General features: G+C 48.4%; 1 protein-coding gene across 3 annotated transcripts; it reads right to left on the bottom strand.

The window, feature by feature from the left end:
* Positions 1 to 1,031: 1,031 nt before the first annotated feature.
* On the bottom strand, positions 1,032 to 27,358 carry GGA2 (golgi associated, gamma adaptin ear containing, ARF binding protein 2). Of its 3 annotated transcripts, none has more exons than XM_074346206.1 (17): positions 27,159 to 27,358; positions 20,186 to 20,270; positions 19,327 to 19,402; positions 18,332 to 18,430; positions 16,939 to 17,062; positions 15,616 to 15,719; positions 14,555 to 14,635; positions 13,935 to 14,072; positions 11,659 to 11,740; positions 9,658 to 9,783; positions 8,796 to 8,918; positions 8,486 to 8,514; positions 7,973 to 8,106; positions 6,241 to 6,398; positions 3,887 to 4,056; positions 2,809 to 2,919; positions 1,032 to 2,120 (listed from the first exon to the last, which is right to left on the bottom strand). In XM_074346206.1, exons 1-17 carry the CDS (start codon positions 27,262 to 27,264, stop codon positions 2,010 to 2,012), a joined length of 1,857 nt encoding a protein of 618 aa, XP_074202307.1. In that variant the 5' UTR covers positions 27,265 to 27,358; the 3' UTR covers positions 1,032 to 2,009. The 3 variants fall into 3 exon arrangements, with proteins under 3 accessions (XP_074202307.1, XP_074202309.1, XP_074202308.1); XM_074346208.1 differs by lacking the exon at positions 27,159 to 27,358 and adding an exon at positions 26,891 to 26,909; XM_074346207.1 differs by lacking the exon at positions 27,159 to 27,358 and adding an exon at positions 22,999 to 23,050.
* Positions 27,359 to 27,442: the final 84 nt, after the last annotated feature.

Raw genomic sequence — 27,442 nt, 5'->3', positions numbered from 1 at the left:
AAAACTTGCTTTACTTCCTGAGGTAAATTCCAAATACTTATGGGTAAGTCAAGTCTGTTCACATACAGGAAGGCAGTGGGGACAGGCAAGTAGTAAATGAAATGAATCTCAGCTAAGTCTATGCAGTTCATCTTGGACTGTGAAGTTAACAGGCCAGGGCGAGCCTGCTTGTTGTGATTTACAATGGCTGGCATGGTATCACAAATCCTCAGAGCACCATTGGGAGGCTGTCTCCCTGAAGACAGAAGGTTCACTCGCACAGTGGGTCTACACTGAACGATGGGATAAAGATCTCATGTGTAGGTCTCATCTACCCATTTTGATGGAAGTTCTTCACAGGTAGGCACTATCATTATGATGACTATGAAACAGCTAAAGCATATAAAAGCTACACAGTATTTCAACAGAGAATTTTAGGTTAAAATGAATCTTACATGAGTCATGACGAATAACGAAACCACCCCATTTCTGTTTTATGAGTTTTCACATTTGCTTTAAAAGTAGCATACCTTGAATTATTGAAAAAAAAAAATAGGTCCCATCCCCTAAGTAGATTTTCACTTATATGTAGAAGGTGAAAGATTGGACTGTAAAGTACCAGAGTTTGTAAGAAAGAAGCCCAAACTGGGCCTTGCAGTTTCTGAGGTAGAATCCTCCCCAGACAGGAGAATCTGAGAATCCTCCTCAGATCCTGAAGTCCTTCATCAGGCCATCTCAGCCAAGCTCAGCTTTCTTCTCCCACCAATCAGGACTTGCAAAACATACACAAATGACTAGCGCAGAGTCGATGCTAAGTATTAATGGATTATAAGCCTGATTTTCCCTTCAAACCATGAATGTAGCAGAAATCCACCTCTCTTCCAGCTTGATAGTTCAGATCCTCAGGGCTTCTCCCCTCACTGAAGCAGCTCTAAAGGTTCCATATCCTTCAGAAAGTCTTCCTTACTTCAACAGACGAGCATTCCCTTTAAGCCTGTCGTCTCTAAATGCAATGGGCTTTGCATCTCCTACTGACTCAAAACTCCACAAAATACATTTGCTACACCGGTATTTATTCAACGACTTTCTATATTTAGTCACCATTTAAATCACTGCTAAACTCTTCATGTCTTATTTGCATCACAGTTCTTCATCTTGGATTGTGAAGTCAACAGGCCAGGGCGAGCCTGTTCGCTATGATTTACAATGACTGGCATGGTATCACAATCAAAGAGCTTGTGGAGAAAGAGGATGAGAATGGAGATGAGGGTCCTGAGGAAGGGTCCAGACAGGCTGCCCAACCCATGGAACCTGAGGCCTGAATAAGGCCTGGGATCTGCTCTCCCCTCTGCCCTGGAGGGTCCATCTATGGTGATTCTAAGGCACAGTGGTAAAGGACATGATTGGCCCACCAAGTGTGGTCCTCTGGTCCAGAGGCAGCCCCTTGCCTAGGGAACAGTGCAACAAGCATTCCATTTAGAAGATCGACCCGAACATATGCAAGCAGCATTCGCTAATGGAAGTGGAGACTAGGTCTTTCTTGGAAGAGAGGGCTCCAGAAGACACTCTCTGCCCCAAGACCAACCAGGTCCCTTGAAGGTCCCTGAGAACAGCAGCCTGGGAGCAACCAAGACTTTCAAAGGCTGACAAGGCACAGAGTGGATGAATGAAAAGATAATAATAAATGGAAAAAAACAACAACTTTGGCTTATAAAACCTCCAACCTGAGGCAGGGACAGTGTCCACCGACATGCAAAACCAGATATGATTACAGCAGGTGGTTACCAGAAATGCTTTAGCATTTCCCACCTGCTCACTTCCCAAGCCCTGCTCTACCCTCCCACTCGGCCCCCCAGCAACACACACACGCACACACACAGTATCTGCAGAGCGAGTCAGGGGCTGGCATCCAGAGCCTGACGTCAGGATAGAGCTCTTGGCACTCTGCACTAAATCACTGTGCTCAGTCCTACCTACACAGCAAAAGTAACACTGGCCTAAGCTTGGGTGGCAGGGTCTGTCCTGCGGAGTTAGGCTGCACCCAAGACTGCCAGGTCTGGGAAGTCTTTCACTTCTCCTACTTCGCTGAAAGGCTGTCCGCCCTGGTTGAATGTCAGCTTATACCGTAACCGGATGGGTTCCTGGGCAAAGATGAAAGATGCTGAGTTAGTGGGGAGTGACACAGAGACCCACAGTCAAAGCCCTGACCCACCCAACAGTAACCCAGCAACAGAGTATGTCTGTAAACTCCACGCAGGCAAGGGCTTCGAGCTGTATGGCAGGAGCACCCTGGCCTAGACCCCCCCAGGACTACAAACACAAAGGGGGCCAGGCATGCATCTCTGAAGTCCTCCCACACTGTTGCAGTCCTGGGGCAGAAACCAGCTAATAAGGAAGAGACTGGCCTCACCCTTCCAGAAGGTTCCATGATATTAGGGAGAGTGTGTACCACTCCCTTGGTTCCCAGCTATGACAACGTCACAGATCTTTCAATAAGCCCCAAAGTAAAGTGGACTCCAGTGAGGGTAGTCCACCACCAGCCCAACCAAAGCAGAGGCAGAGACTTCTTTTAAATTCTTTTAGCAATTTTTTGTTTTGTTGTTTCGGGGGTTGAGGGGAAGTAATCAGGTTTATTAATTAGGTTTATTTCTTAACGGAGGTACTGGGGATTGAACCCAGAACCTCCTATGTGCTAAGCATGAGCTCCACCCTCTCCACCAAGGTGGAGACTTCAGGGCAAGACCTCAATATACCTCTCCCCACCCATCAAGCTGCCTCCCTAGAGACCGGGGCCCCTGTCTCCCTGCTATCATAGATACCAGGACATACTTTGTGTGGATTGTCGAGCAGCAGCATCTGAGAGATCACAGCTGGAGGCATCAAAGGACTGAAAGCAGGAAGCTTGGAGCTGGACGCTGGCTGCAGCTTCACTCTCATTGACTGTCGGGGGAAAAACCCAACATATAACGCATTCCTAACAAACGGCAGCTTCAGTGAGGGAGACCAGGGGACCAGGAGAGCTGGGCCGCCACCCCAGCAACTGATGACAGAACCCAGAAGACCCTTCCCTCTATACACGGACGTATCTAAGTTGTGTGGTCAGTGGCTGGCTTCTGAGAGGCAGCACGAAGAGTGAGGGCACATCTTGGGCTGAATTCTAACTCTGCCTCTTACTAGCTCTGTGATCCTGGGCAAAGTGTTTAACCTTTCTGAACCTTGGACAGATAATTTATAAGACAGAGGTAATAATATTACATACCCTACAAAACCACCATGGAGTATTAGAAGATATACAGTTTGTTTTTGTCTGCCTTGCATGCTTTCTTCAGGACATGCCCCTTCCCCATTTTTTTTGTGATTCTTGGATGGCTGTTAATTACTGGAGATCTACTTCCCTTGAAAAAGGGAAATAATATCCCACTTGGCCGCAGTACCTCATGTCCCTTAAAATACAAGTTACTGGCCCAAGGTTTGCAAGTAACACCAACAAGGCCAATCCCAGCCCCCTCCTGGGTATCAGCATGCACGCCTCAGGCCAGGGGAGCTTCTTTTTGAGACAAAAGGGTTAAGGACCATGTAACTCAGGAGATGCTAGTAGCCATTTCCCTGCTTGTGGAGTCTGTCAGAGAACAGTTCCAAGAAGGAAAAGCAAAGTCCAAAGAGATGGAAAGTGACAGATTCTAAAGGAATTATTTAAGAACCTATCCGGAATCCAGCCACATCTGAAGTCAGACATTCAGGAAGCCCCAGGTAAATGAGCTGACAAGATTCCCCCTTTATCAGAAACTACTCTGAGTGAAGATGCTGACCTTACACCTCATCAGTAATGTCCCAGCCATGGACCTGGTGCTGAAAAATGACAATCTTTATGGAAACGTTCAAAGGAGCTGGTCAGCAGCGGCCTCACCTTTGGCACAGCCACTTGAAACATGATGTCCCACACAGGCTGGGTGGCAGTGCTCATCATGGTCAGCAGTAACACCTGCACCTCTGGGTGGCCAGGGGCCCCAGTCTGGGAAAAGTGGAGCAGGATTCTGAACCCGTTCCGGTCATACACGATAATAGGAGGCAGGCTGCCTGGCAGAGAGGGATGCAACCAAAGGATTAGTGCCGCTACAAACTCCCCAGACAGCCGTGCTTGAAAGAGACGTGCACATGTCACCCGTGCTGCGGCTTCTCCGGTCACAGCAGCGCTTGGACTTAACCCTTCTGCACCACCACAACCCGAGTCCTCATTATCTCTGCTTGGACCCCTATGACGTTCCAAACCCATCTCTCCCCACCACCATCCAACCATCCTACTATACTGCCAGTTTTAAAAAATTTTTTGAGGAATAAATGATTATGATTAAAATAATGTATGAATACTACAGAAAATACAGGCTGCCATAAAGAATGAAATAAAAAACACCCTTAATTCTACCCAGAAACAAGCACTGCTAACATCCGGGCCTACATCCTTCTGGTCCCTTTCGTATGACTACACACACATACACATCTCTTACTTATAAAACTGTAAAGACAGCAGAGCTCTTCAAGTTAACAGGTTTTGGAAATACTAAAAGGATTGTTCTAATTTAGCTAAGAAATGATTCTAAAGTTAATTCTGGGGGGAAAAAAATACTTGAGACTAACCATTAAAAGAGGAGGGGGAGTAGGGCTATTTGCATTAACAAATACTCATATGTACAAACTGCAGTTCAAGCAAAGCATACAGAACAGACCCAAATGAGAATTTAACATGCTAAGAGCACATAGTTCAAAATCAGTGGCTGCTTTAATAAATGGCAGACAACTGGCTAATCATCTGGAAAAAATGTTAATGAAGATCCTTATCTCATGACAAACATCACTTATCAAAATGCACTATATTAGAAAAATATAGTTTAAAAACAAAAATCTCAAAGATTTAAAAGACTGAAAAGACTCATGAGGTATGGTAGTAAGTGTATGGGGAAAGGGGCAATCTTTCTAGGAGGGAACTTGGTAATGAAGGTCAACATTTTAAATGTCTACACTCAGTATCTCCACTTTTAAGTATATATCCAAATGAAATAATCAGGAAAGTTTAAAAAGTGGGTCTCCAGTTTTTGCAGTGGGATGTTCACTGTAACACACGCAGTAAACAGCTGGAAACAAATTATCCTTCAGAAAGGAACTGAATAAATGAATTACAGTACATCTGTTAGTGCTACAAGTATGGATCCAAGAAAAATCAAGGCTTTGAAAAGTACTTAAGAGCATGAAACACTGCTATGGCTTATAACAGTAAATAAAGCAGGATATGAAATCGTCTATATATGCTACAGTGCCAATTTATTAAGTATATGTATGTATGTATATACATAGATAAGACAGGAAAATAAGACATTAACAGAACTTCCATCTCTAGACGGTTATGGTACAGATGATTTTTAGTTTTCTGCTCTATCTTTTTGGAAACAATACTGAACAATTTTTGCTTTTAATTTTGTTTTGTGATAACTTCAAATTTATAAAAAGTTACAAAAACACAAAGAATTCCAATATGCCCTTCAGCCAGCTTCATCAAATGTTAACACTTTACATAACCACAATACAATGATCAAAACCAGGAAATTAACACTGAACACGTATTATGTTTAAATAAAAAAATAAAGTAAGCGTGCAAAGGGCTCCCACTGCTTGCTGACTTTATTTCCTCTACCTGGTTCCAAGGCCCTCTGCGATCTGACCTCACCACACTGAGCCCCAGGAGGGCCCTGTGCCCAGGAAAGGGGCCAGAGGCCCTAGACCCAAAGGCCCCAGTTGTTTCCTGCTCACGTGCCAGCGCGCTGACCACAGGCAGTCACCTGGCTTAGCTGGGCTTTTACTTTCCTTTCCTTTGTAAGGGAGGTTAGCATCCACTTTTCCTGCTTTAATGAGGATCGCCAGAGGAAGAGGATCGCCAGCCAAACTCTTCCTCTCCTTCTAGTTACATCTTTGAGTTATTTCATCACACTGAACATTCCTTCCTGAATTCCAAATGAATGAGCATCATGTCCCTGAGTGGACTCAAGCCCTCTAATTAAATTCTACCTGCCAATAACTTTCAGTGTCAACCTAAAGACAGAGAAAACTAAGAAAAATATTAGCTAGGAGACCACGAAGCCATCCACCTTATCCTCTCCCCCAGGCAGCCTCTCTCCACCACTCATCTTCACCAGGTTAAGAGCCACTCCTACCAATCCAGCGTGGATAAAGCTGGGTGTCTAATGGGGGGGGGGGTGAAACTGTACTTACTGGGCTTAACGGACTCCAAAGGGACAAACACTTGAGCCAGAGGTGTGTTCTGGGAAGACGGGGAAGAAGTCGATGGGCCAGCCTCCCAGGACCAACCTGGAGAGGACTTAGTACCTGGTGGCACTTCCTTGGGGATACTTTTCTGTGGAATATAATTCCTGCAAAGAAATAATAAATATTAAGACTGGCAAAAATTGTAGAGAATCCTAGGAATCTGTGATTCGGCTTTCTGAAGAACAAGGGGGAAAAATAAATATATATGCATGTGTATGTGGGTTTATATACATATTTAAGGGTATATGACTTTAGACAAGTTATCTAACCTATGCCTCAGTTTTCTTATCTGTAAAGTGGGGATAGTTTAGTGTCTACTTGATAGGGTTGTCATAAGAAAAATGAGAAAGTGTATGAAAAGCACTGAGTGGAATGTGTGCACATGATAAGGACCCAATAACCTAATTAACACTGTACTCGTCAGGCAGTCCCTGACAAGCTCAGGCAGGTCAAGCTTCCCATACAGAGTGACATAAGCTAGCAAGGTGACAGCACAAATTACACTGACCACTTCATTCATACTTCTTCATGATCTTGTCCATTTGGGATGCAAATCAAAACATTTTTGGAAAACTAAAGTCCAGACAGAAGTTAACTGACCAAAATTAGAACTACTGGCCCCCTGTGGAGCAGTTAGAAAGAGTAAACTAGGAAGCCAGCCCCTATGGGTACAAACAGGAATGACCTCCCAGCATATCACGTCCCCAGAGCCCTGCGATCTCCGTCAGGGGCGCAGACTCTCAGGCTGTTTGGGGGAAGGCAAGATGCTCCAGCCTTGCCAGAGGCAAAGGGACAGGATCTATGAGAGTGTATTTATATTCATAGTATACATCTGTATTACAGAAACACTCCAAGTGCCTCCGAACGGGAAGCTATGTAAATACCCACAAGAAGAAAATGATTAAAGATATATTATGCATATAACGTATATGAACTATTATAAACTATTATAATGAGGTAAATCTATACAAACTAGTATAAAAATGTGTCAAAGATATGTGATATTAAAGAACCACCCTGGGGTAGAGGGTGTGCCTAGAATGCACAACGTCCTGGGTTCAATCCCTGGTACCTCCCTTAAAAATAAATAAATAAATAAATAAATAAATAAATAAATAAATAAATAAATAAATAAATATCTAATTACCTTCCCCCTGCCAAATAAACCAAATAAATTAAAAAATAATAAATAAATTTTTTTTAAAAAGAACCACCCTGGAGTACAGTTTGGAAATTCTAATCTCATTTGTGTAAAAATAAGCCACAATAACATATTACTACATGCATACGGAAAAAGCAAACAAGGAACATTCAAAACTGTCTTTTAGGAGTGATATTTGGGCCTTTCTATATTATCTATTTCTCTAGTGATCTAATTTTGCTTTACTTCAAATTACATCAAAATCAGGAAAGCAAAAACCCACGTATAAGGACCAAAAACATCACCAGCACTCACTGCTATCACTCCTTAACTAAACCCCTTTAAGGAGGTCCTGGCCAAAGCATGTATTTTCCTGACTTAGGATGGGGAGTAAAAGGCACGGCGCACACTGAGCAGAAAGCAAGCAGCCCGTCCAGGGAGAGCGGTACCCAGGGCCCTTCTGCCTGGGCCCCGCACAGCAATTGTGAACTGCACACATTGGCGGCCCCCTCCACGCTCCTTGCCCACCAGACTCACAGACGTCCTGGAGATGGCTGTGGGGAGAGGAGATCCAGCAAGTTCCTTTCTGCAGAAGGGCTCTGAACACCTCCACCTGGCAGTGTGCTGGCAGTGGGATTCCTCTCTTCCTGACAGCAGTTCTGAGCAGCAACCTGTCAAACCAGGAATGGCTAAAGTAAGGCCAGAGTATGAATGACTAGGAGCCGTGGTGACACCGGGCACAGATCTCCTGACCCTAAAGCCGCTGCAGCCCAGCCCGCTACTCCATTTCCTGGGGTGGGAGGAGAAAGAGCAAGAGAACAGGACTCCTGAGCAGAACTTTAGTAAGGAGGACTCTGGATGCGACGGAAGAGGGCAGGGATAGAAGGAGAGCAAAAAGACATCTCCCTCCAGGGGTTCAAGCCAGACAGTACAGCTGAGGGAGAGGCTTCAGACCTCCAAGTCTACGAGTGCCCGGCCATGCTGGAGCCCCCCTCCCCACCCAGGCAGCACTGCCCTCTCCTCTCCCGCCCCGAGGAAGGGCCTCCTTACCTTGCTGGTAACTGGGGCATCACTGATTCCTGCAAGAAAGGGACAGGAGCACGTCAGTAACTCTACCTGATACAAAACTGGAGATCAATACCATGCCCATCCTTTCTAGAACATTTAGAAAGCCTAGACAAAACAAACTACCCAAACTCACTCAACTCATTCATGGTAAATCTGAGCCTAAGTGCAAGGAGGACCTCTCCGAACTTCCTGGTGGACCCAATTCCTTCTAAAAACAGGCATGCCCTCCCCCAGGGGAGCCAGCTCACACACTCTCCCTGGCTGTGCCTGCTCCCCAAACACTCGCCCTCACCTAAGGCTGCCAGGTCTTGATGCAGTAACGAGGGCACCGGAGTCCCAGCCTGCTCAGATCCACCGTCCACCTCCAAGTCAATCAGGGGGCAGTTCTTCACGCAGCCCGTTGGATTTTGAAAGACTAGAAACAGACAGTTAGCAAAGCCAGTCAATCAGAATAAGGGAAAAGTCTCCACTCAAAGGCTGTCAGTTTCCCTCAGGCCTCCTCCCCATCAAAACACATCACATCGCCCCTCCCTTCATAAACACCTTCCACCTCAGCTGCCTAGCCTGACTCACTGCCTTGAGTGGCCTCTGAAATACAAGGTAGTCAGAGGGGCTGCCTTCCCACCCCAGCAGTCACAGAATCCTCTGGAGGTCTGTTCACCCTGCAGCAGCAGAGCTGACTGCTCCTGCTCAGAGGCTTTTTGAGGTTCCTGACCATAGCTGATCAGTGCAGGATAGAAACATGGGTCCCTAGCTCCAGCCTTGGTTCAGCAGTCCAAGAATCTGCACTGTAACCAGTATTCCAGATGATTCTGATTTAGCTAGCCTGGCAATGGGAACCTCTGAAGAATATCACTGTTTTTGTGTCTAGCTCCCATAAGTAAGCACTCCAGAGAGAAGAAATCCAAACCTGGTCACAATACAGCCACCTGCTTCTGCGTGTAGCCAAAGCCAGGGTCCAGCCTGGCAGTCAGGCCACAGTGGCACATGGGACAGAGGCTGCCTAGATGAGACCAATTCCCGTAAGAAAGGGAAAAGAGGGCACGCTCTCTCATTTCTACACCATAACTCCGAATGCTCTGAGGATCTACTTTCTTCCTGGGATCTGCAGGCTACCCCATGGCAGAGGGCGGGGAGAGGCTCTCTGCACATACCTCTGGAGACAGGTATGTCTCCCACGGAGCTGATCACTGTGTTCCCAAAGATGACACGGCCCTCCATCACCTGTTTGTACAGCAGAACTCCCTGGGTGAGGAGGTCATTTGCCTGGAGAATCTCCGCTGAAGGAAGAGAGGACAATCAGAACCCCCTGGTTTAGCTACCAACAATCTCAGTCTCTGAGCCATTCCACAGAGTGGCTGTCACGGCTCTCCCAGCTAGAGTACACCCATGCCTCCTGCTCCCAGATCGTGGGATCAGGCCCCGAGCAGGCCCAGCCACTCAATCCCTGAAGCCCAGCATTTTTCTTCTCAGGATGTAGAAGGGACCAAATTTTTTCGCTTTCTTTCCCTATACTGTCCAATGTGATGGCCAACACTTGAAATATGGCTCTTTCAACTGAGGAACTAAAACTTTAATTTTTAAATTAAAACAAAAACTTAAAGCTATTTTGTCAATGTGGGTACTAATATCAAAAGAAATTTTTGGTGCTTTACTCAGTTATTGGAAAACTTTAAGTGTGTAGGTAACAACCTGGTACATAAATCTACTTTTTCACCTGTAAATTTTATAAAATCTAAATGTAGGTCAAGTATTTCTGATGAAAATTTGACGTCCAAATTGCAATGTCCTGTAAGTATAAAATACACAGTGGATTTCAAAAATGTCAAGAGTATCTCACAGTCTGGTTTACCTGCAAAAAAAAATCTCTCCTAGGAGAGAGAGAGAGAGAAGAGCAACAGAGCCAGGGGCCATGTGTAACACCGCAGGCCCCAGTGCCAGAAGAGGACTTCAAGACTGATCAACCATTCATTTCCTGTCAATTTTTAAACTGTATGGGAATTGCAAATTGAATACACAGGGTTGAATTCACCTGGCAAAGTGATCCGGCATGTGCAAGTTGCTTAAAAATTTAAATTCGATCACCTCTGACCTCAAGAATGGGTTTAGACAGTAATTAGATCACACACACACCCACACACAACCCAGAAAACCAGATACCAAGGGCCTCTTAACATCACCTATGCAGTATTCTTGCTCCCATCACAGCCCCCAATGGGACTTCAATCTGAATGTGTAAGAAATCAGGAATTTCAGAAATATCATGAACAGAGAAACATTAAATACCATGGGAAATGCCATCAGAAAATTGAGACCAAGAAAAACTCCAGCAAGCCAAAGGACATGTTCTTCATGCACGAAATAAAGAACGAAGGGGTGGGGGGTGGGGGTGTTATCCACCAAAAGAGACTTAAATATCAACCAATAACAAAGCAGGGTTTTTTTCTTTCTCAGTTCTGATTTAGAACAAACTTAAAAAAAAAAAAGAAAGAAAAAAAGAGGGTTAGGGTCAGAAAGAAATGCTCAGGGAAACGTGAATGCTGATAGATTACTTTGAAATGTTTGGAATTTGCTTAAAAACAGAACTGGGGTCAGGGGGAGTACAAAGGGACCGAGCAGTACAGGTAAAACAGGAGCAAAAGCCCGGCCATGGGTTGGTAATGATTAACAAAAGGTGAAGAGTACACGGGAATGGAAGAATTAACCCTTTTACGTCTTTTAGACTTAACACAATACAAGTTTGAAATGTTTCAGTCCCTGTGTACAGCATTACAGTTCTCCACGGTCCCTTCCACACAACAGCCACCTCACTAACCACCCCCAGCCCAGCCCCCGAGGCCACTGAGGGTGTGAAACCTCCCCCATGTGCCCCTCACTGCTGTTAGACCTGCAGTGCTATCTTCTTTCTTCCACCCCCTTCACACCCAATCCACACAGTAAATTTCCACCCTTCATGTGCTTTCAGACCTGCTGATTTCTTGTTCAAGCCTAGACTCCTCTGAAGTCAGAAGAATCAACTCAGGTCACGACCTCCCCAAGCCCAACCACCACACAGCCCAGAGGCCACGGCCTGGCTTCCGGCGCAGCAGCACAGCAGGAAGTGCATCTGTCCCGCGCCCTGGGTGCCGGCCACACGTGGGGACCAAGGCCCTCACCCAGCGCGTCGTCGTCGTCGGTGGTGTCGCTCGCCAGCCGGAACAGGGTGGGCCGCAGCTTCTCACACCTCTCGTACACGACCTAGAAAACAGAGCTTGCTCGCCACACACCTGGCCCCACGGCGAGGCCCTGGGTGTGATGCGGCGGAGTCCGGGCAGTCTGCCCCCAGTTCATGATGCAGGTGTTTGTCTCAGGAGTATGGGCTACAGTTAACCATTTTTTAAAAGTATTTTAAAAAGGTGACAAGACCTTGGTTCAGAAAAGAATCGAAAGTCTCAGTGTGTACAGCACTCTCTCTTCAAGTTCTCTTTTCCGCGAGCCCACGGCCGCAGAACAGCTTTTAACAATGCGATGACCCTGCAGTGACTGCCCTGGCTTTAAAACTAACATCCAGTCTTGCCATCCAGCTCCTGTCGACGCCAGTAGTCCCTTTACAGCAACTCTCCCGCGAGCCCCACCACGGGTTCTCCCGGAACTAAATCTCACTCTCCTCAGAAACAGCCGGGAAATCTCCTCCTCTTCCCAGGGAGTGCACCCCCGGACAACTTCACCCTCCACATACCGTTAAGGCAGACAGACAGCTTCTGTATTTAGGCTTCCTTCCTTGCAGGGAAGCTCAACTAACTAACTGCAGGCCTCCCTCTGCCTGCAGCCCCCTCTCCCAGGGCTGGTGAAGGGACGTATCTGATTGGTGAGTCTAGGAGAGGACGCCCCTTCCTCCTGCTTTGCTCTTGAGAGCTAACTGCCTATACAGAAGCCGCATTTGGCTTGGCTCCTACCTGCCAGTGCTTATTTGCCGCATTTTCCAAAGTCAGCTCCATGCATTATAAAGACGGAGTTTTGTTTCTTGCCTCTCCGGTCTCGTAGCTGGTTATCATGCGGGCGAGGGCTGGGGGGAGGCTGTGCTGTGTAAAAGCCCAACAAGCCGACCGACCTCCCTGAGGGGCTCTGGGGCAAGCCCACCCCGGGCACGAGCTTCGGCGTGTCTGCCTGGCCCGAGCCCGCCCGCCCTGCGGAGTGCTGCCCCCCAGCCACAGAAGGCCAGCAGGAGCTTCTCTAACCACCCAACCGAAGTCACAGCTGACTGCGCGTAGATACGTGAGCCAAGCTGGCCGGACAGACTTCCCTCTCGGGAACTGGGTAAGACACCAGTTCCTTTGTGAAACGGAAGAACAGGTAAACTAAGGAGCCACGTGAAGGCCATCTCTCCTGCGCAGAGACGCGTAAGAAGCTGGAACGCAGAGAGGCAGAGTGGGGAGGCCCAGAGAGACCAAGGAGGGCGGCCCCAGACGGCATCTCAGTGCCGCTGCCACCTGTTGCACCACGTGGTGGCGTCTTGGCTGCGGCATCAAAAGCACCAGCGACAAAAGAAAAAAGATAAACTGAACTTCAAAATAAAAAACTTTTGTTTTCAAAGACACTGTCAAGACAGTAAAAAGACAACCTACAGAAGAGGAGAAAATTGTCTGACAAGGACTTGTATCCAGAATATATAAAGAACGTTTAAAATATTCTTGTTAGATAGTGGTGACGGTTGCTTTTAGTTATATAAATTTTCAATAAATGTATTAAAAAGAAAGATCTCAAGATGTGTAAACATGGAGGAATGGGAACTCTCATACACTGCTGTTATGAAATGGTACAACCACTTTGCAAAACAGTTTGGCAGTTTCTTAAAAAGTTAACTATACACGTAGCATATGGCCCAGCAATCCCACACCTAGGCACTCACCCAAGAGAAAGGAAGGTGTACACCCACACAGAACCCAGTACACAACTGTTTACAGCAGCTCAATTCATAATCACCCGAAGATGGAAACCACTCAAATATCCATCAACAGATGAATGGATACACATACTGTGGCACATGCACTCAGCAGAGCACCACTGAGCAACAAACAGGAATAGATTCCTGATTCACATGGCACACCTGGATCTCATTATATCAAGGGGGAGAACCCAGACCAAAAGAAAAGGGAATGCTGTATCATTCCACTGTCTAAAAGTCTAGGAAATATAAACTAATCAGAACAGAAAGCACATCAGTGACTGCTTGGGGATGGGGAGATGGAGGAACAGGAGGGAGGGATGACCAAGGGGAATGAGGAAGTTTAGGGGTGGGGGGTGAGGGACATGTTTACTGTTGTGATTGTGTGATGGCTTCCTGGACATACACATGTCAAAACATACCAATTACCCTGTGAAAGTGCGCATTTTCTAGTATCTCTAGTACATACCCAGTGCTGTCTGAATTGTTTGTTTTCAGGAAGAGTACCTGCAAGGCCTCCTGGTCTGGCGGGGCCTGCCCTGGCCTGCGGTACATGCTCAGCATCTCCTGCAGGACCTTCACGTGGCTCCGCACTTCCTCCACTGTGCTCAGCCTCTTGGACACCTTCTCTGATTTTTCTTGTTCCTTTTGGGAGAAAAGAAGAGCATGGGAGTGAGGGCACAGAAGACCTGGATAAAGCATGAATAAGGCAGGGACAGGCACCGCAGCACCGCACTGTGGAGAGCTCGGGGAGGCCACCACAACACTCGGCGGAATTCCTGGGACAGACAGTGCGGGGTGTGGACCTGGCCATCTGCTCCTTCGCACCACCAGCTTTAACCCCTCCGAGAAACAGACTCCCCAGCCTGGGCTCTCACACCAACACTGGTCAGTGGGACAGAAGCTGGCATTCATGAAATGCTTTGAGCTCTGGGACAGATGTCCTTAGGAAGCACACAGCACGGCTTCTGCTTCCAGTCACCATTCTGCTACCCTTCAGGGAGCCCACAGCTGTTCCCCAGTTCAGGGCTGGGTGGCCATCCCTTCTCGCAGCCAACTGGGCACCCGCCCCCTGAAGCACACACTCACATGCACTGATTCTGCAGAACCCACTGGAAAATGCCCACCTCCTTGACCAAATTCTTGATTAGCCGGTTTGCAGCCTGAAGATCCTCAGGATGGCTGCTCTTCAGAAGCCTTGTCAGAAGCTGAAAAGGAAACAAGACCAGGTGAAATTAATTCCCCCAGTGTCAAATGGCCCAGAGTGGCAGCACCCGCAGTAACAGAATTAACACTAACAGCTCGCACATTTCACACGCATTACAGCTCCCCAAATCCTCACAGCAGTAACACAGTAGTCAGTATCAGGACTACCCCCCAGAGACCACCGGTGCTCAGTGGGGCAAGGAGGTGGAGAAGTATATCCCCCAGGGGACATGGCAATGTCCTGAGATGCTTGCGGCTGTTACAATTGGGGGTGCATTGGCATCTAGTGGGTGGAGGCCAGGGACACTGTAACATCCTATCCTATGGTACACAACCGCCCCCAACAAGAAAACTACCTGGCACAAAACGCCAATAGTGCTGAGGTTGTCCTGGACCACATGCTGTGATGTGACAGACCCTGGCAACCTTGTCCACTTTATTCCTAGTGCTTAGCAAAATGCCTGGCACAGAGGAGTCACTCAATGTTCGCTGGATGGATGGCAGGAAAGATGGGAGATAACTGAGGCCCAGAGAATTTAAGTAGCTTAGCTGACACCAAAGTATCATTCTCAGAAGCTCATGCCACACCTCCCCCCCAGCTCCTCCCACCCTCTGCAACTGTACGGCACTGGGAGAGGAGTCCCCTGGGAAAGGCAGCCCAGAGCCTAGCACAGCTCTGCTCATTCTGCCTACAGCCAGCAGCTAGATCCAAGGGAAGGGCAGACCCATGCCGAGAGGTGCCGCTGAAGGCAGAGGGTACCAAAGGCACGGGGTACTTAATACTTGGCCTACCATAAAAAAACACCCGGACCTTATGCTACCTTACTCATTAGCACCCCCTCCAGAGGGAGCTCACAACCTACCTCCCCACACTCTCCCACACTTTGGTTCAGGGATCAAGGGACATTTCAGGAGAGTCCCTAAAAGGAGGAGCCTGGTCAGACTCCAGGTAGGCCACCAAGGTCAGGAAGAAGCACCTTACCTTTGATTTTTCTTCATCAGCATCAAAGATGGAGCTCTTGGGCCAGGGAGAAGGTGGGGGCAAGATTTTATCCACTGGAAGTTTAGGGTCTTGCTTTATGATTCCTAAAACATGCAATTCATAAAGTTATACTGACACAGGCACCCGCTGACTTCAGCAGGATCCAGTATAAAGTCCAGAAACCCCTGATTCCTGATGACCCGCCAGGAAAACACTGTCAACGACTGAAAAGGAATACATCCAGGGTATGATCAAAGCTCTGCATCCTCCCTCAGGAGAATCCACGGAACCAGCACAAAGATGGGCATGTCAGAGCCAACTACATCAGAGCAGAACCAGACCCTAAGGCTAGCGGACTATGAGCCTTACGCTATAAAACTACTGATCATTTTATGAAGATCATAACCTCCCGGGGCCCAGAAACTAGTGCAAGATCCCTGGTACTCCTAGAGGTGTTACGTGAGTGCATGTGACAGGAAGACAGTCCATCCCGAATCCAGGTCCCTCCTTCTACAGAGCCCAAGAGAAAAGGAACGTGGACTCCCAGCTTCCACACAGGACACCCCCAGGGGCCTGCAACACAGGAAGAGTAGGCTCATTCTCCACGGTCTTCCCAAAAAGAATGGGAGAGACTGGATGTTCCACTGAAACCCTTCTCTCCCCAGAAGGAAAGCCTCACTCTGCTGGGGGAAGAACAAACCCTGCTGTCCTCCGAGCAGTGGTGAGAACCTGCTGCAGCTGGACAAAAGGGACAAAAAAAAGCCTGTGCCCCGTGGGAAGGGGCAGGAACATGTCTTGGGCTCAGACCCGAGTTGGGGTGAGGCAGGGTCACACACAGGTCCCACCAAGGCCAGCGACACGGTGCCTGCCAAGATCGAGGCTTAATCAGAATAGAACCACCACCACCACCAGGCTAACGGGCACAGGGTAACAAGTTGTAACGGCCTACTGCCAGGAAAGGCAACGGGATGAGACCCCTCTGAGGTGTGGAGCAGAAGACACCCAAAGCTAAGAGTGGAGCAGATATTGAGAGAAACTCTCTAGCAAATCAGCCCTCACCCTAAACACATGCTAACACTTGTATTTGAAACCTGGTATAGTGAGGGTAACCATAGCAACAACTGTCTCAAACCCAGCTCAACTCCTGCCTACCAGAGGGAAAGGTCTGCCCACTTCCAAGGATGAAGAGTACTTGTGTCGGCCTCTAGTGCTGTGTCTGCTGGACACAAGGTCTCCAGCTTTCACCCAAAATGACAAAGCACAGAAAAGGCAAGAAGGAACCACTGTGAACGGGCAGTGCGATGTTAAGTATGGCAGCCAGACCTTGCTTCTTCAGCATCTGGTACGCATCTCGGATCTTGATGTCTTCTGGAAACCACACTGTCCAGCTGAAGAGTATTTCAATGACCCTTCCTTTCACTTTTTCTGTGGTCCAGGAGCCTAGGTACTGAAAACAAAAAGGCAAGAAAATTACAGAGCTGGAAGGGGCTTAGCAGGCTGCCCGGCCCAAACTATCACTGAAGAGATAGCTGCTTGAGGCCCAGGGAAGGGAGCTGCCGAAGGCTGGCTGAGAGCTGAGGCAAAGCCAGAGGCCAAACTATCTGGGACCCAGCCCCAGGGCTCTCTCTGGGTTTCAAGGAGCCAACCTCTAAGGCCACTAAAATTCAATCCCACCGTATACTGGCCTAGGTTACAGCTACTGGGGACATTCATTTTTTGACTGGGGTGAGTGTAGGATATAAGAAGGTATTTGGAATATAAACAAGGTGAAGTGAAAGGAATTGCTGAAATTAAAATGTTTTGAATCATTATTTCTCAAAAAATCCTTTTAAGATTAAATAGAAAGATTATGGAGATCAAAAAAAAAAAAAAAAAAAAAAACCAACAATATATCTGATTATATCTGATCCTTGTCCCCAGTTCCTGGCACGGAAGCTCTGCTCCCCCTTCACATCCAAGACCTTGGCCTATGTATCTCTTTCATTTATATCCTTTATAACAAAGGGATGTTAGCTAAGTATAGTGCTTCCCTGTATCTGTGAATCTTTTGAGTGAGTTATGGAACCTGGAGGAGGGGCTCAGAGGAACCTGTGAACTTGTAGTTGGTCAGGAAGAAGTGCAAGCAGCTTGGGGATCCCTAAGACTCACTGGTGTCCGAAGTAGGGGTAGCACAGGTAGGACTGAGCTGTTAACCTGTGGGGTCTGTCCTAACCTTGAGTAGTTATTATCAGAAATGAATTAAATCACAGGACACACAGTTGGTAGGAGAGAATTGTTGGCAAGTGGCAAAGGAAATCTCCATTACTGTCAGTTACCTGGAAATGGTGTTGCTAAGACAGGTGCCAGGAGAAAGGGTTATGGAGGACAAGGAAAGAAGGAAACTTACAGCTACACCTGACATCTCTTGCTCTCTACCAGGAAACCTGTGCCCATCAGCTAGAGTTCCTCACCCGCCTCTAGGACACCCATCTATCAGGCCATTTTTAAAGGGAGAATCTGAAAACGCTAACAATCCAAGGGCAGGGATCAGCTGATGACTGCAACCATCATAACACACCTTGGAGGAAAGTTTTCACCTCTCAGCTCTCACAAACCTGGGACAGGCTGGCAGGTTCTGTCCATGAGCAGGCCTGCCTCTAGGCCAAGAAGGGTGACAGGAGTTTGAAGGTTGGGGGGCGCGCAGTACAGTGAGCAGGGCCAAGCCCAGGGGACGCACCTTTGGAGACAATACTTTGATGAGCTCATTCAGGAAGCGGAACTTGGCCACCTCGTTGTGGAACTTCTCTCCGCAGTGGTTCACACAAGTCTCCAGCACCTGCACAGACACAGGACCTCCAGAGAAGGGGAAAACCGTTGGCCCCAGGGTTCATCTCAAACCTGGTAAGTATCTGCTGGAACCATGGCTCAAGACTATGAGGACACTAAAGTGTGGGAGAAAAGGTGACGCTTTCAGATTAAGAAAAAAAAGTGCCTATTTGCTCTTGTAACAGATAGGTTTGTGCCCAGGAAACAGCTCAGTGGGGGTACCCTAAAATCACTCCACCTTTTAAGGAGACCCCTTGGCCAGGTGAAACTGGTCAGAGATCGCTTCCTCCTTTCTCCTCGGAGGCAGAAACTGGATTATGTAATATCCAAGAACTGTTAAACTACGGGTCACCTGCTGGCACTCAAGTGACAAGTTGGACCTGTAAATGTTTTCTTTGGTCTACACTATTATTTAACAGTTCACAGTCACCAATACTGAAAAATTCAGAGAATTCATATAAAAATCTGGATTTCTGGTTTCTCTTAAAAAACAAACACAAAAACCCAGGAAGTTCTAGCAACACTGGGCCCAAACTCAGGCCCAGCAGCAGCCAGCCCGCCCTGCACTGCAGCTGCCCTCTCTGGACTAGGCATGGGCTCTCCAGGTCTTTGGTCCCCACCCAGTGCCTCATTCATTTCTGCTACCAGTCTGGCCCGGTGGACACCTGACCTTGCCAGCTCTGGTCTAAAAAGGGCAAAAGGAAATGAAGCCTTCTTTTCCTTCTCCCAAAGCAGGCTCAACGCTACTCTCCAGTAACAGATCCAGGATGGGACAAGCCGAGGCCAGAATTCCACCCCGCCTGTTTTTGCAAGGCCAGTGAAGGTGAACCTCTCAGAGGCTCTCCCAGCACCAAAACACTAGCCTTGGGACAAGAGAGCTTAGGCTAAGAGGCAAGCCAAACTCACCGTTAAGGCATAAAGAGCTTCCTTCTCTTGTGGAGACTGGATCTTGTGGGCCAGCAGCCAGGGCGCATGGGTTGGGCTAAGGGAAAACAAAGACACCTGGATTCTGGGCAGAGAGGACCATGCTAACCGGTCTGGCTGAGTACACTCAGTACAGTCCCTTCTCCTCCAGGGGCTTAGGTCCCAGACTGGCCACGCATGAGCCCCCAAAGGAGGCCGACTTCCCTGACCCTTCCTGCAGCCATGCTTCCAGGGCACACCATCCCTCCAGCCACCCCACCCTTACAACTCCCAGACCTGTGCGTGACCAGGTGGTGAGCAGCACAGACCCGGTCCGTCACATGGTAACTGCTCAGGCAACACCACGGCAGAAAGCGCGATCAAACTTCCTGCTCGTTTCAAAATGCTGACGAGTCAGCGCCATGGAGATGATACATCCGGATGACTGACTTGTTCCTTCAGTTCCCACCCAGATACTTTGGGAACCAAATTTAACAAAATCTTAGCCTTTTCCTGCCTTTTCTTCAGGGAGACGGCATTTAAATTATGAAGAACAAGCTGGTCCTTCGCGTTGCCAGGCACCCTGGCTATGTTCTATCCGTAACGCTCAGGTCTCCTCAGCAGTAGTGTTTCATAACACAATTTCACATTTTTAAAATAACTGCCAGTTCACAAATTGCCTATTCTGTTTAGAAAACCACATGAATTTGCTATTTCTAGAAAAATAATGTTCTCAGGAAAACATGGAGGGGGATTAAAAAAAAAGAAGGAAACGGAGCCCGGCCATGCAGAACAATACCAAGACCCGGAGGCACACAGTGTGAGTGCCCTGGAGCAGAGCCTGAGTGTGAAGCCGCCTTACCCGTTAGGGTCAGTGTTCACCTGGTCACAGAAATTCTGGATGGCTGACCAATCTTGTTCTGACATGCTTGGGTCTGTGGCTTTATCTGTCAAGGAAATAAAAAACGAAATTGAAGAAAGTATAATAAAGAAGAACATAACCGCCCTCCTCCCCAAATGACAGCCAAAGGCAATGACACCCCACCTCGAGGGGATCAGGCCAGTGGGCAGACAGCTGGAAGGGACAGGGACCTGTGCTGCTCACCACTGTCAGGCACAGTGCCTGGCCCAGGATACAGTCTCAGGGAATGTCTGCCAACCAAGTGAACAAGCAAATTGGGTAACAAGCTGTTGTCCTGAAAGGGGCTGCAGTCCCAGCGCAGGGGCTGGCCGATGTGCACTTCTTCATGCCCAGGCCATTGGCCCTGCAATGAGGATGGGCACGGGCCAGCATCTGGGGAGTTACCCATAAGTTTCTCAGCTATGAGACAGGAAGACTAGAACACACCATGAGGCTCTAGGCTCTTCCTAGTCATCCCACCATGTCCTCAAAGTAACAGCCCTAAATCCGAGCCTCTGCTTACTGAAACCCTGACCATCCCATGTGAGAAGCCTCTTCACATGTCAGTGGCTTGTCCAGTCTGGCAAGAGATCTCCTCGCCTTCACTCTTCAAGATGCCATCCCTCTCTGCCACCTTACACAAGCCCAAGGAACCCACATCCAATCATGCTAGGGTCTCCCGCACTGGAACATTCATATTTGGATGGAATCTGAGGACATGGGGCATGAAGGGTAACAGGGCATAGCCAGGGGCAAGAGATACCTGGAGAAAGAAGGGTTATCAGAAGGCCTAACTTGAGGCCAAGCTCCACTGAGGGGAGGGGCAATCCCTGACCTTCCCAAAACAGGGGTGTGTGTATCTCTCCTGGTGCTAGATGGCAGCAGCTTCCTCTCCTCCCACTGCTGCCGCCAGGAATCCCTGCCCAGTAACGAGGATGCCCATTCCACACGTCCCGCCCCAGACTGAACCAGGTCACATTCTCACAGAGGAGGTGCTAAGACTGTCTTTGACCGACTTTTTCATAACATTTCCCCTACTCCCCACTCTCCAGCCCATCCTGGTCTACCTGCCTCTCCAATGAAATATCTTACTGGTCCTGACAGAGAAGCTCTTTCAAGCTCCGCAAACATGTAATCCTTAGGGTCGTACTTCTGATATCATTCCTCTTGCCTGAATATCCACTCTCTCCTCTTAAAATCCTATCCATTTCTCAAGGCCCATCGAATTTCCATCTCCACCCAAATACCTCCTCCTACTGCTCCAGCTGCTACTATTTCTCCTTCCTCCTGATTACTCCTCGGTCAACCAGAGCTGAGATCTCCCTGACTGCAGGCACATTTCCGTCATGTAGAAGTCATATGAATCCCCACTCAACAATGAGATTCAAGAACAGGTACTCAATCACCCATCTTCCTCCCACCAACTCCATCTTAAGTGAAAAAAAGAGACAACAAAGGAGAGCGAAGGCATCAGATTATCAATTCCAACATGCCCTTCACCTTTTTCCTCCTCAAAGCTCTTTCCCTATGTTCCATCTCTCGAAATGCTGTTCACCCTTCGAGTCCCAATTCAAAAGCCATTTCTTCATGAGGACTTCTTTGATCTCTTCATCTCCCACCCCCACAAAACAGAAGGCATCTCTTCCTTCTCAAAAGGCCCACATTCTACATGCCCCACTTATATGATGGGATTTCTAGCTCCATCCCTTACTGGTTACATGTCCTTGGGCTCTCTGAGCCTGTTTTCCCAACCATAAAATATGGAAAACAGTACCTTCTTCATGGGCTAGTCATGAGATTTTTAAAAGACGGTGTCTAAATCACTTGGTATAGCAGCAAATATTAAGCAATCAATAAAGGAGAGCTAATCTTGTCATAATAGCCTCTGCCTCTTACCTTAAAAATACACAGGACTTACTACACCTGAACTTCAAGAGTTTATTCAAAACTCAAAGGCAGAGGCCACATATTCCCTACGGTACTTAGCACGATGCCTGACCCCCGGGTACAAAATAATTACTCATGAAATAAACTTAAAGCAATGATTCTCAGAGTCTGATTAAGAAGGTCTGACTCATCTAAAATAATCCTATACCATTTAAGCTTCATGAAGTTTCAGTTCACAACAACGTCAAGACTGACACCTCAAAGGCATCCGGCCTCAGTACATGGCTGGACCTGGGGAAAGGCAGGACCCCAGCTCACCAGGCAGAATCCAGCTCTTTCCCTCATCCCCTGCCACCACGCCACCAGCTTTTCCAAAGAAAGAAGAAAACCTCTATAAGGCTAATAAATGTCCTAAAACCTTAACCAAGGCCAAGTAGTAAATAGATCTATAAAGTAAGATTTTTTATTTTATAAATACATAATCTCTCTCATGAGGATTCCCTCAAGGTTTATCACAGCCTCCAAATAATAGCAATAATCGTAATAGCTGTCCCACTTTTTTTTGTTTTTTAAGAACTTACTGTGGGCCAGACACCATGCTGAGTAAACACTCAAGCATCCCTTTCCTGTAACCCTCAGAACCACTGAGGTTGGTACTATTATCTCACCACTTTACAGATGAAGAAATCTGCCCAGTAACAAAGCTAGAAAATGACAAACATTCAATCCCAGGTCTGCCTGATTCCAGGGCCCGAGAGTTTCTCATGGCTGAGTCTTCGGTTCCTTGACAAAGGCGGGGTCTCTTTGGGGAACTAGTTTCTATGACCTTCTTACCACTAAGCAAGTTATCAGCTCCCCAAGGCAGGAATGAGGTCTGTCTCACTCACCTTCCCATGCTCCAGCGCCTACAGCAGCCCGCAGCATGGCACGGCTATCTACAAATGAATGAATGATTCATCTTCTGCTCTGCAGTCTGGCCAGTTGGCTGATACACTGCTGACATCAGGAGACGGCCATTCCACTTCTGAAATTACTGGGTCTCCGAACACCTAATCCCACCCTGCCAAGCTATTTCAAGGGCCTTGAGCAGCTCCAGAGAAAATGACCCCCAGAGGACCAACAGCTGGGTCTGACCAGGCCGTGGCAGCCCTCCAGCCCTGTCTGACTCCAGTCTGCCTCAAGAAGTGGCTAGGGGCCAGAAAGGCCTGGCCAGGTAGAAACTCACTGAAGCCCTTCTCTGCTTCCCGACTATCCCAGCCCCATTGGTGCACTAAGAAAGGCTCTCCTGGGTACCAAGGCGGTCTATTTAGCTGGCATTTGGGCAGGACAAACATAGGACTACTGCCATATATTTGCTTAATAAAAGCAGTGTCTGTATGCATTTCAAGTCTGCTACAGAGTGGGAGGTATTAAGAAAACAGCTGAGACCTCCAGCTGTGAGTGCAATGGTTCATCGAAGAGTGATTAATTCAAACGCCAAATCATCTCACATCAGCTGCCAACCAACCACTAGGGAGGGTCATGCCCCAGGTGCTAGGAGCAGCCTGTGCTAGTAAGGTGAGCCCTGAAGCTGTGGGGAGGCATTCACCTTGAGGAATATTTAGAATTCAACCCTCCAGCAGTATTCACTGCCTGGGGGAATCCTTCAACAGGACCCCTACACTCAAGCAATCACTCATTTAAGCACACAGAACTGAAAGTCCCAGATCCACCTTAGGAATGTCTTTTGCTGGGCTCCAAGACAAAGAGTGAGCTCAGCCCTTGAGAAGCTCAGAGAATTTAAATAGATTGCACAAAACAATAAGTTTATACTGCAGAGCCCAGGAAACTATATTCAATATCTCATAGTAACCTATAATGAAAAATATGCAAATGAGCATATGTATATGTATGACTGAACTAGTATGCTGTACATCAGAAATTAACACAACGTTGTAAACAGACTATACCACAATAAAAAAATTTTTAATAAAGAGATTGCACAGATTGCAACCCAGACCACTCCCATCCCCAAGGGAGGGATAAAAGTGAGGCTGGAAGGAAGACAGGACATATCACCTGGGGGTGGGTCCAGGTGGAAGGAAGAAAGGCATTACCGAGCACCCAACCCTAAGTGACTGCCTCCCTAGCAGCACTACCAGAGCTAGAAACCCAGAGACCAAGAGGCCCCAATAGCACAAGACTCCCAACAACCTGCAGTGTCCACAAGGAGCTGGTTAAACAACGGAAAGCACCTCCATGCATGCAATGGGGCATGGGGAGTCTTTTCCTTAACAAGAATGAGGCAGCTCTAAATGCAGGCATGTGGAACAATGACCAAAATAAACCAAGGGAGGGTGGCTGCGGAACGCACAGAAGCTGCTACTTGTATTTTTAAAGCATGAGCTTCTGGTGAAACAGCTTCCCGATGTTCCTTTGGGGAACCACTCCTTTCCAATTTTTGGTCCAATGTTTTTTTCCTTTTTTCTTTGGTAAGCCAACATGACTTAGCTTTCTGTCACTCGCAACTAAAAAGACTAGCGATAATAATAGCTAACACTACGTGCCAGGCACTGTCCTCACTGCTTCAGAAGTATTAACTCCTTTGATCCTCACAACCCCAAGAGGGACACGTTACTATATTCCCACCCCAGAGACACAGCTGCTTTGCTTGTTGAGGCAAGATCTGTCAGTGAGCCAAGCTCAAGGTTCCTCAGGTCCCCCAGAGTGACTTCCTTCTCCATCCAGCCTAGACGCACGGTGCGTTCCTCCTTCCACTACACTCCTGTTCTTGCCATACCCCCAACCTGGACCCGGGGTCCTTCCACAGGGCCATCTCCACCCTGCCCCACCACCCACAAAGCTGGTTTAAACCACAGTTCACTCTCTCTGTTCCTATGGAGGAGATCAGGGGAAGTCACACAACCAGGAAGAAGACAAGATACATTTCTGAAGTCCACTGAGCACTCCGGGGTCTCAGGTGGAAAGGGGAGAGGTGAGCCTGCCCCTCTCCCCCAGGGCACATCTGGTAACATCTAGAGGCATTTTTGGTTCTCATGACTGGGTTGGGGGGTGTGCTATTAGTGTAGGTCCTAGCCCCACCTGAACAACTGGAAGATTCCATTTTAGGACCACAGCGGCCCCAAACAGCTAGAGCTGAAGAACCCTCCTCCTTGAGCAGCCACAGTCCCTTTTTCTCCTCCACCTGGGTCAGCTGCTAGCTGTCCTCTAACCCAGCCCATCTGACTTTTTTGCAACTCCACTGCCTCCTAGTCAACTACCTTCTGTCTCCACCATTCAATGCAAAGATATCTCATTAGTGACCCTTTAGTTGCTAAATTCAATGTTCCCCTTTACTCTTCCTCATCCTACTCTTTCAGCAGCAAAACCAGCTACCAACTACACCCTCCTTAGAGATCTGTGGCTGCCCCTACCCCTTACCATCCTGCTGCCAGTAGGCTCTGCCTTCTGTCTCCAGGCTGCTTTTCCCACTTGCTTCTTCTATGAGGCGGTTCTCCATGCTCTGGCTGCAAACCTCTGTTCTTGATGCATACAGCCTCCCTGGACAAGTTCACTGCCAATGAACTGGACACCCCAAAAGTGACCTCTAGCTCTTATCCTCTCTGGAGCCCACCAACCACCTAGAGTTTCTTTGTGCCAAAAGCACCTCAAACTCCACCATTCAACAGTCTCTTCCTTCCTAAACCAGCTCCTCACAACTGAGGCATCAGTAACCAAGTAGTTACTTGAGCCTGAAACTTGGAATCCATTCTAGATTCCTCCAGTCTCTTGCCTCTATTCTAATGCATCAAGGCTGTTAATTGTAGCAGCTAATCATTTCTACTCTCCATCCCAGTACCTCTGTCCTACTTCGGCCCCTACATACTAGCAGAAGAGCTATCTACTCTGCCTGAACTCTCCCATCCCTAACCAGTTCGGCTCTCCACATGGCTGCAGGTGATACATGGCTGCAGGTGATACTTTCTCCGGGTGTACTTGATCAGATTCCCAGGCTGAAAATTCCAGCACTCACTTCCCCCACCATGTCATAGGATAAACTCCAAACTCCTTTCTGCAGCATACAAGGCCCTTGAAGATCTTGCCCCAATTAGGTGTGCACTGTCTTTTTAGGCTTTGCACTTCAGCACTACTGACCTCCTTCTTCCCAGAATGCTCCACACTCTCCTGTCTCCAGCTTCTGCACATGCAGTTTCTTGTATCTGAAATGTTGCCTCCATTGTCCACTCAAATACTGTGTTGGCTAAGGCAATCCCCAGGTAAACAAAGCAACTCCTACCACCACACGTTAAACAAACGCGTCCCCCGGCTCCAACGTGCGTCAATTGTAACAAGGTGCTGTTATTGCCAGCTTGAACCCACTAAAAAATGTCTTTGTGAGCAAGGTCCCTGGGTTATGCGTCTCAGTTTCCCAGCGCTAGCAGAGCCCAATACAAGGAGCATATGCTTTATCCCCTTTGCATCTCAGTTCAAAAGGACAGTAACGACCCCGACCCCCAGGACTGTCGTGAAGCTTATTGGAGACAATACACTTAAGAAGTCCGGCCGGAGCCAACTAAGTACAAAAGATAAAAGAGCTTGTTTTGACATTAAAGACGGCAGCCAGAGAGAGCTTTCCCAGAGGATGCGTATCTTGCACGACTCAGTCTCCCTGGGTCTAAAGGTCTCCATCTCTAAAACAGGGTTAGTAACAGAAGCTGTCTCTCGGGGTCGAAATGAGGATTAACAGTGGCTGAAAAGCTTTTAGCACGGTGCATAAAAGCGAAGCTCAATAAACGTTACCCATTATGTTGTTAACAGTGCTTATGCACCGCGACTCGGGGCGGGGGCAGTGGGGTCCGCAGCCTCGGCGGATTCCTGGGGCTCCTCTCCAGGCCTCCCCCCGGGCGAGCCTCCCACCCGCGCCGGGCCCAGCCCCGCTACCCGAGGGCCGGCCTCTCCGCGGCCACCTGCCCGCCGGCCTGCCTCAGAAGAAAGGCCCCCGGAGGCGGGAAGGGAGGCCTCACGTGCGGCACTGCGCCCGCGCCGAGGGGCGGCCCTGGCTACTCACTGAGCCACAGCTCCAGCGCCGCCGCCGGCCCCGGGGGCCCCTCGGCCGACTCGGCCCCAGCCGGGGCCCCGGTCCCCGCCGCCCCCGCCGTCGCCGTTGCCGCCATGGGCCCACCGTCGCCGCTGAGGCCACGGCCACCCCTACCCTTTCGCCGCCGGCGTCTGGCGCGTTCCGGGCCTGCCGACGCGGCAGCGCGGGTCGGCACGTGATGGGGCGGGGCCTGCGAGGTCACGCCCACCGGGCCCCGCCTCCGCGCAGGCTCCGGGCGGGGGGCGCTGCCTCGC

Source organism: Camelus bactrianus, chromosome 18 (assembly GCF_048773025.1).
Source record: "Camelus bactrianus isolate YW-2024 breed Bactrian camel chromosome 18, ASM4877302v1, whole genome shotgun sequence".
Lineage (NCBI taxonomy): Eukaryota > Metazoa > Chordata > Mammalia > Artiodactyla > Camelidae > Camelus > Camelus bactrianus.
The sequence above is the reverse complement of the archived record's forward strand: the minus strand, read 5'-3'. Positions and strand labels throughout refer to the sequence as shown.

Coding starts and splice junctions, on each gene's coding strand:
- GGA2 (XM_074346206.1), bottom strand. CDS start 27,264: ATGGCGGCAACGGCGACGGCGGGGGCGGCGGGGACCGGGGCCCCGGCT. Junction 14,073..14,554: donor TCAAGAATTTGGTCAAGGAG/GTGGGCATTTTC, acceptor TTCTCCCAAAAG/GAACAAGAAAAATCAGAGAA. Junction 9,784..11,658: donor CGACGACGACGACGCGCTGG/GTGAGGGCCTTG, acceptor CTCTTCCTTCAG/CGGAGATTCTCCAGGCAAAT.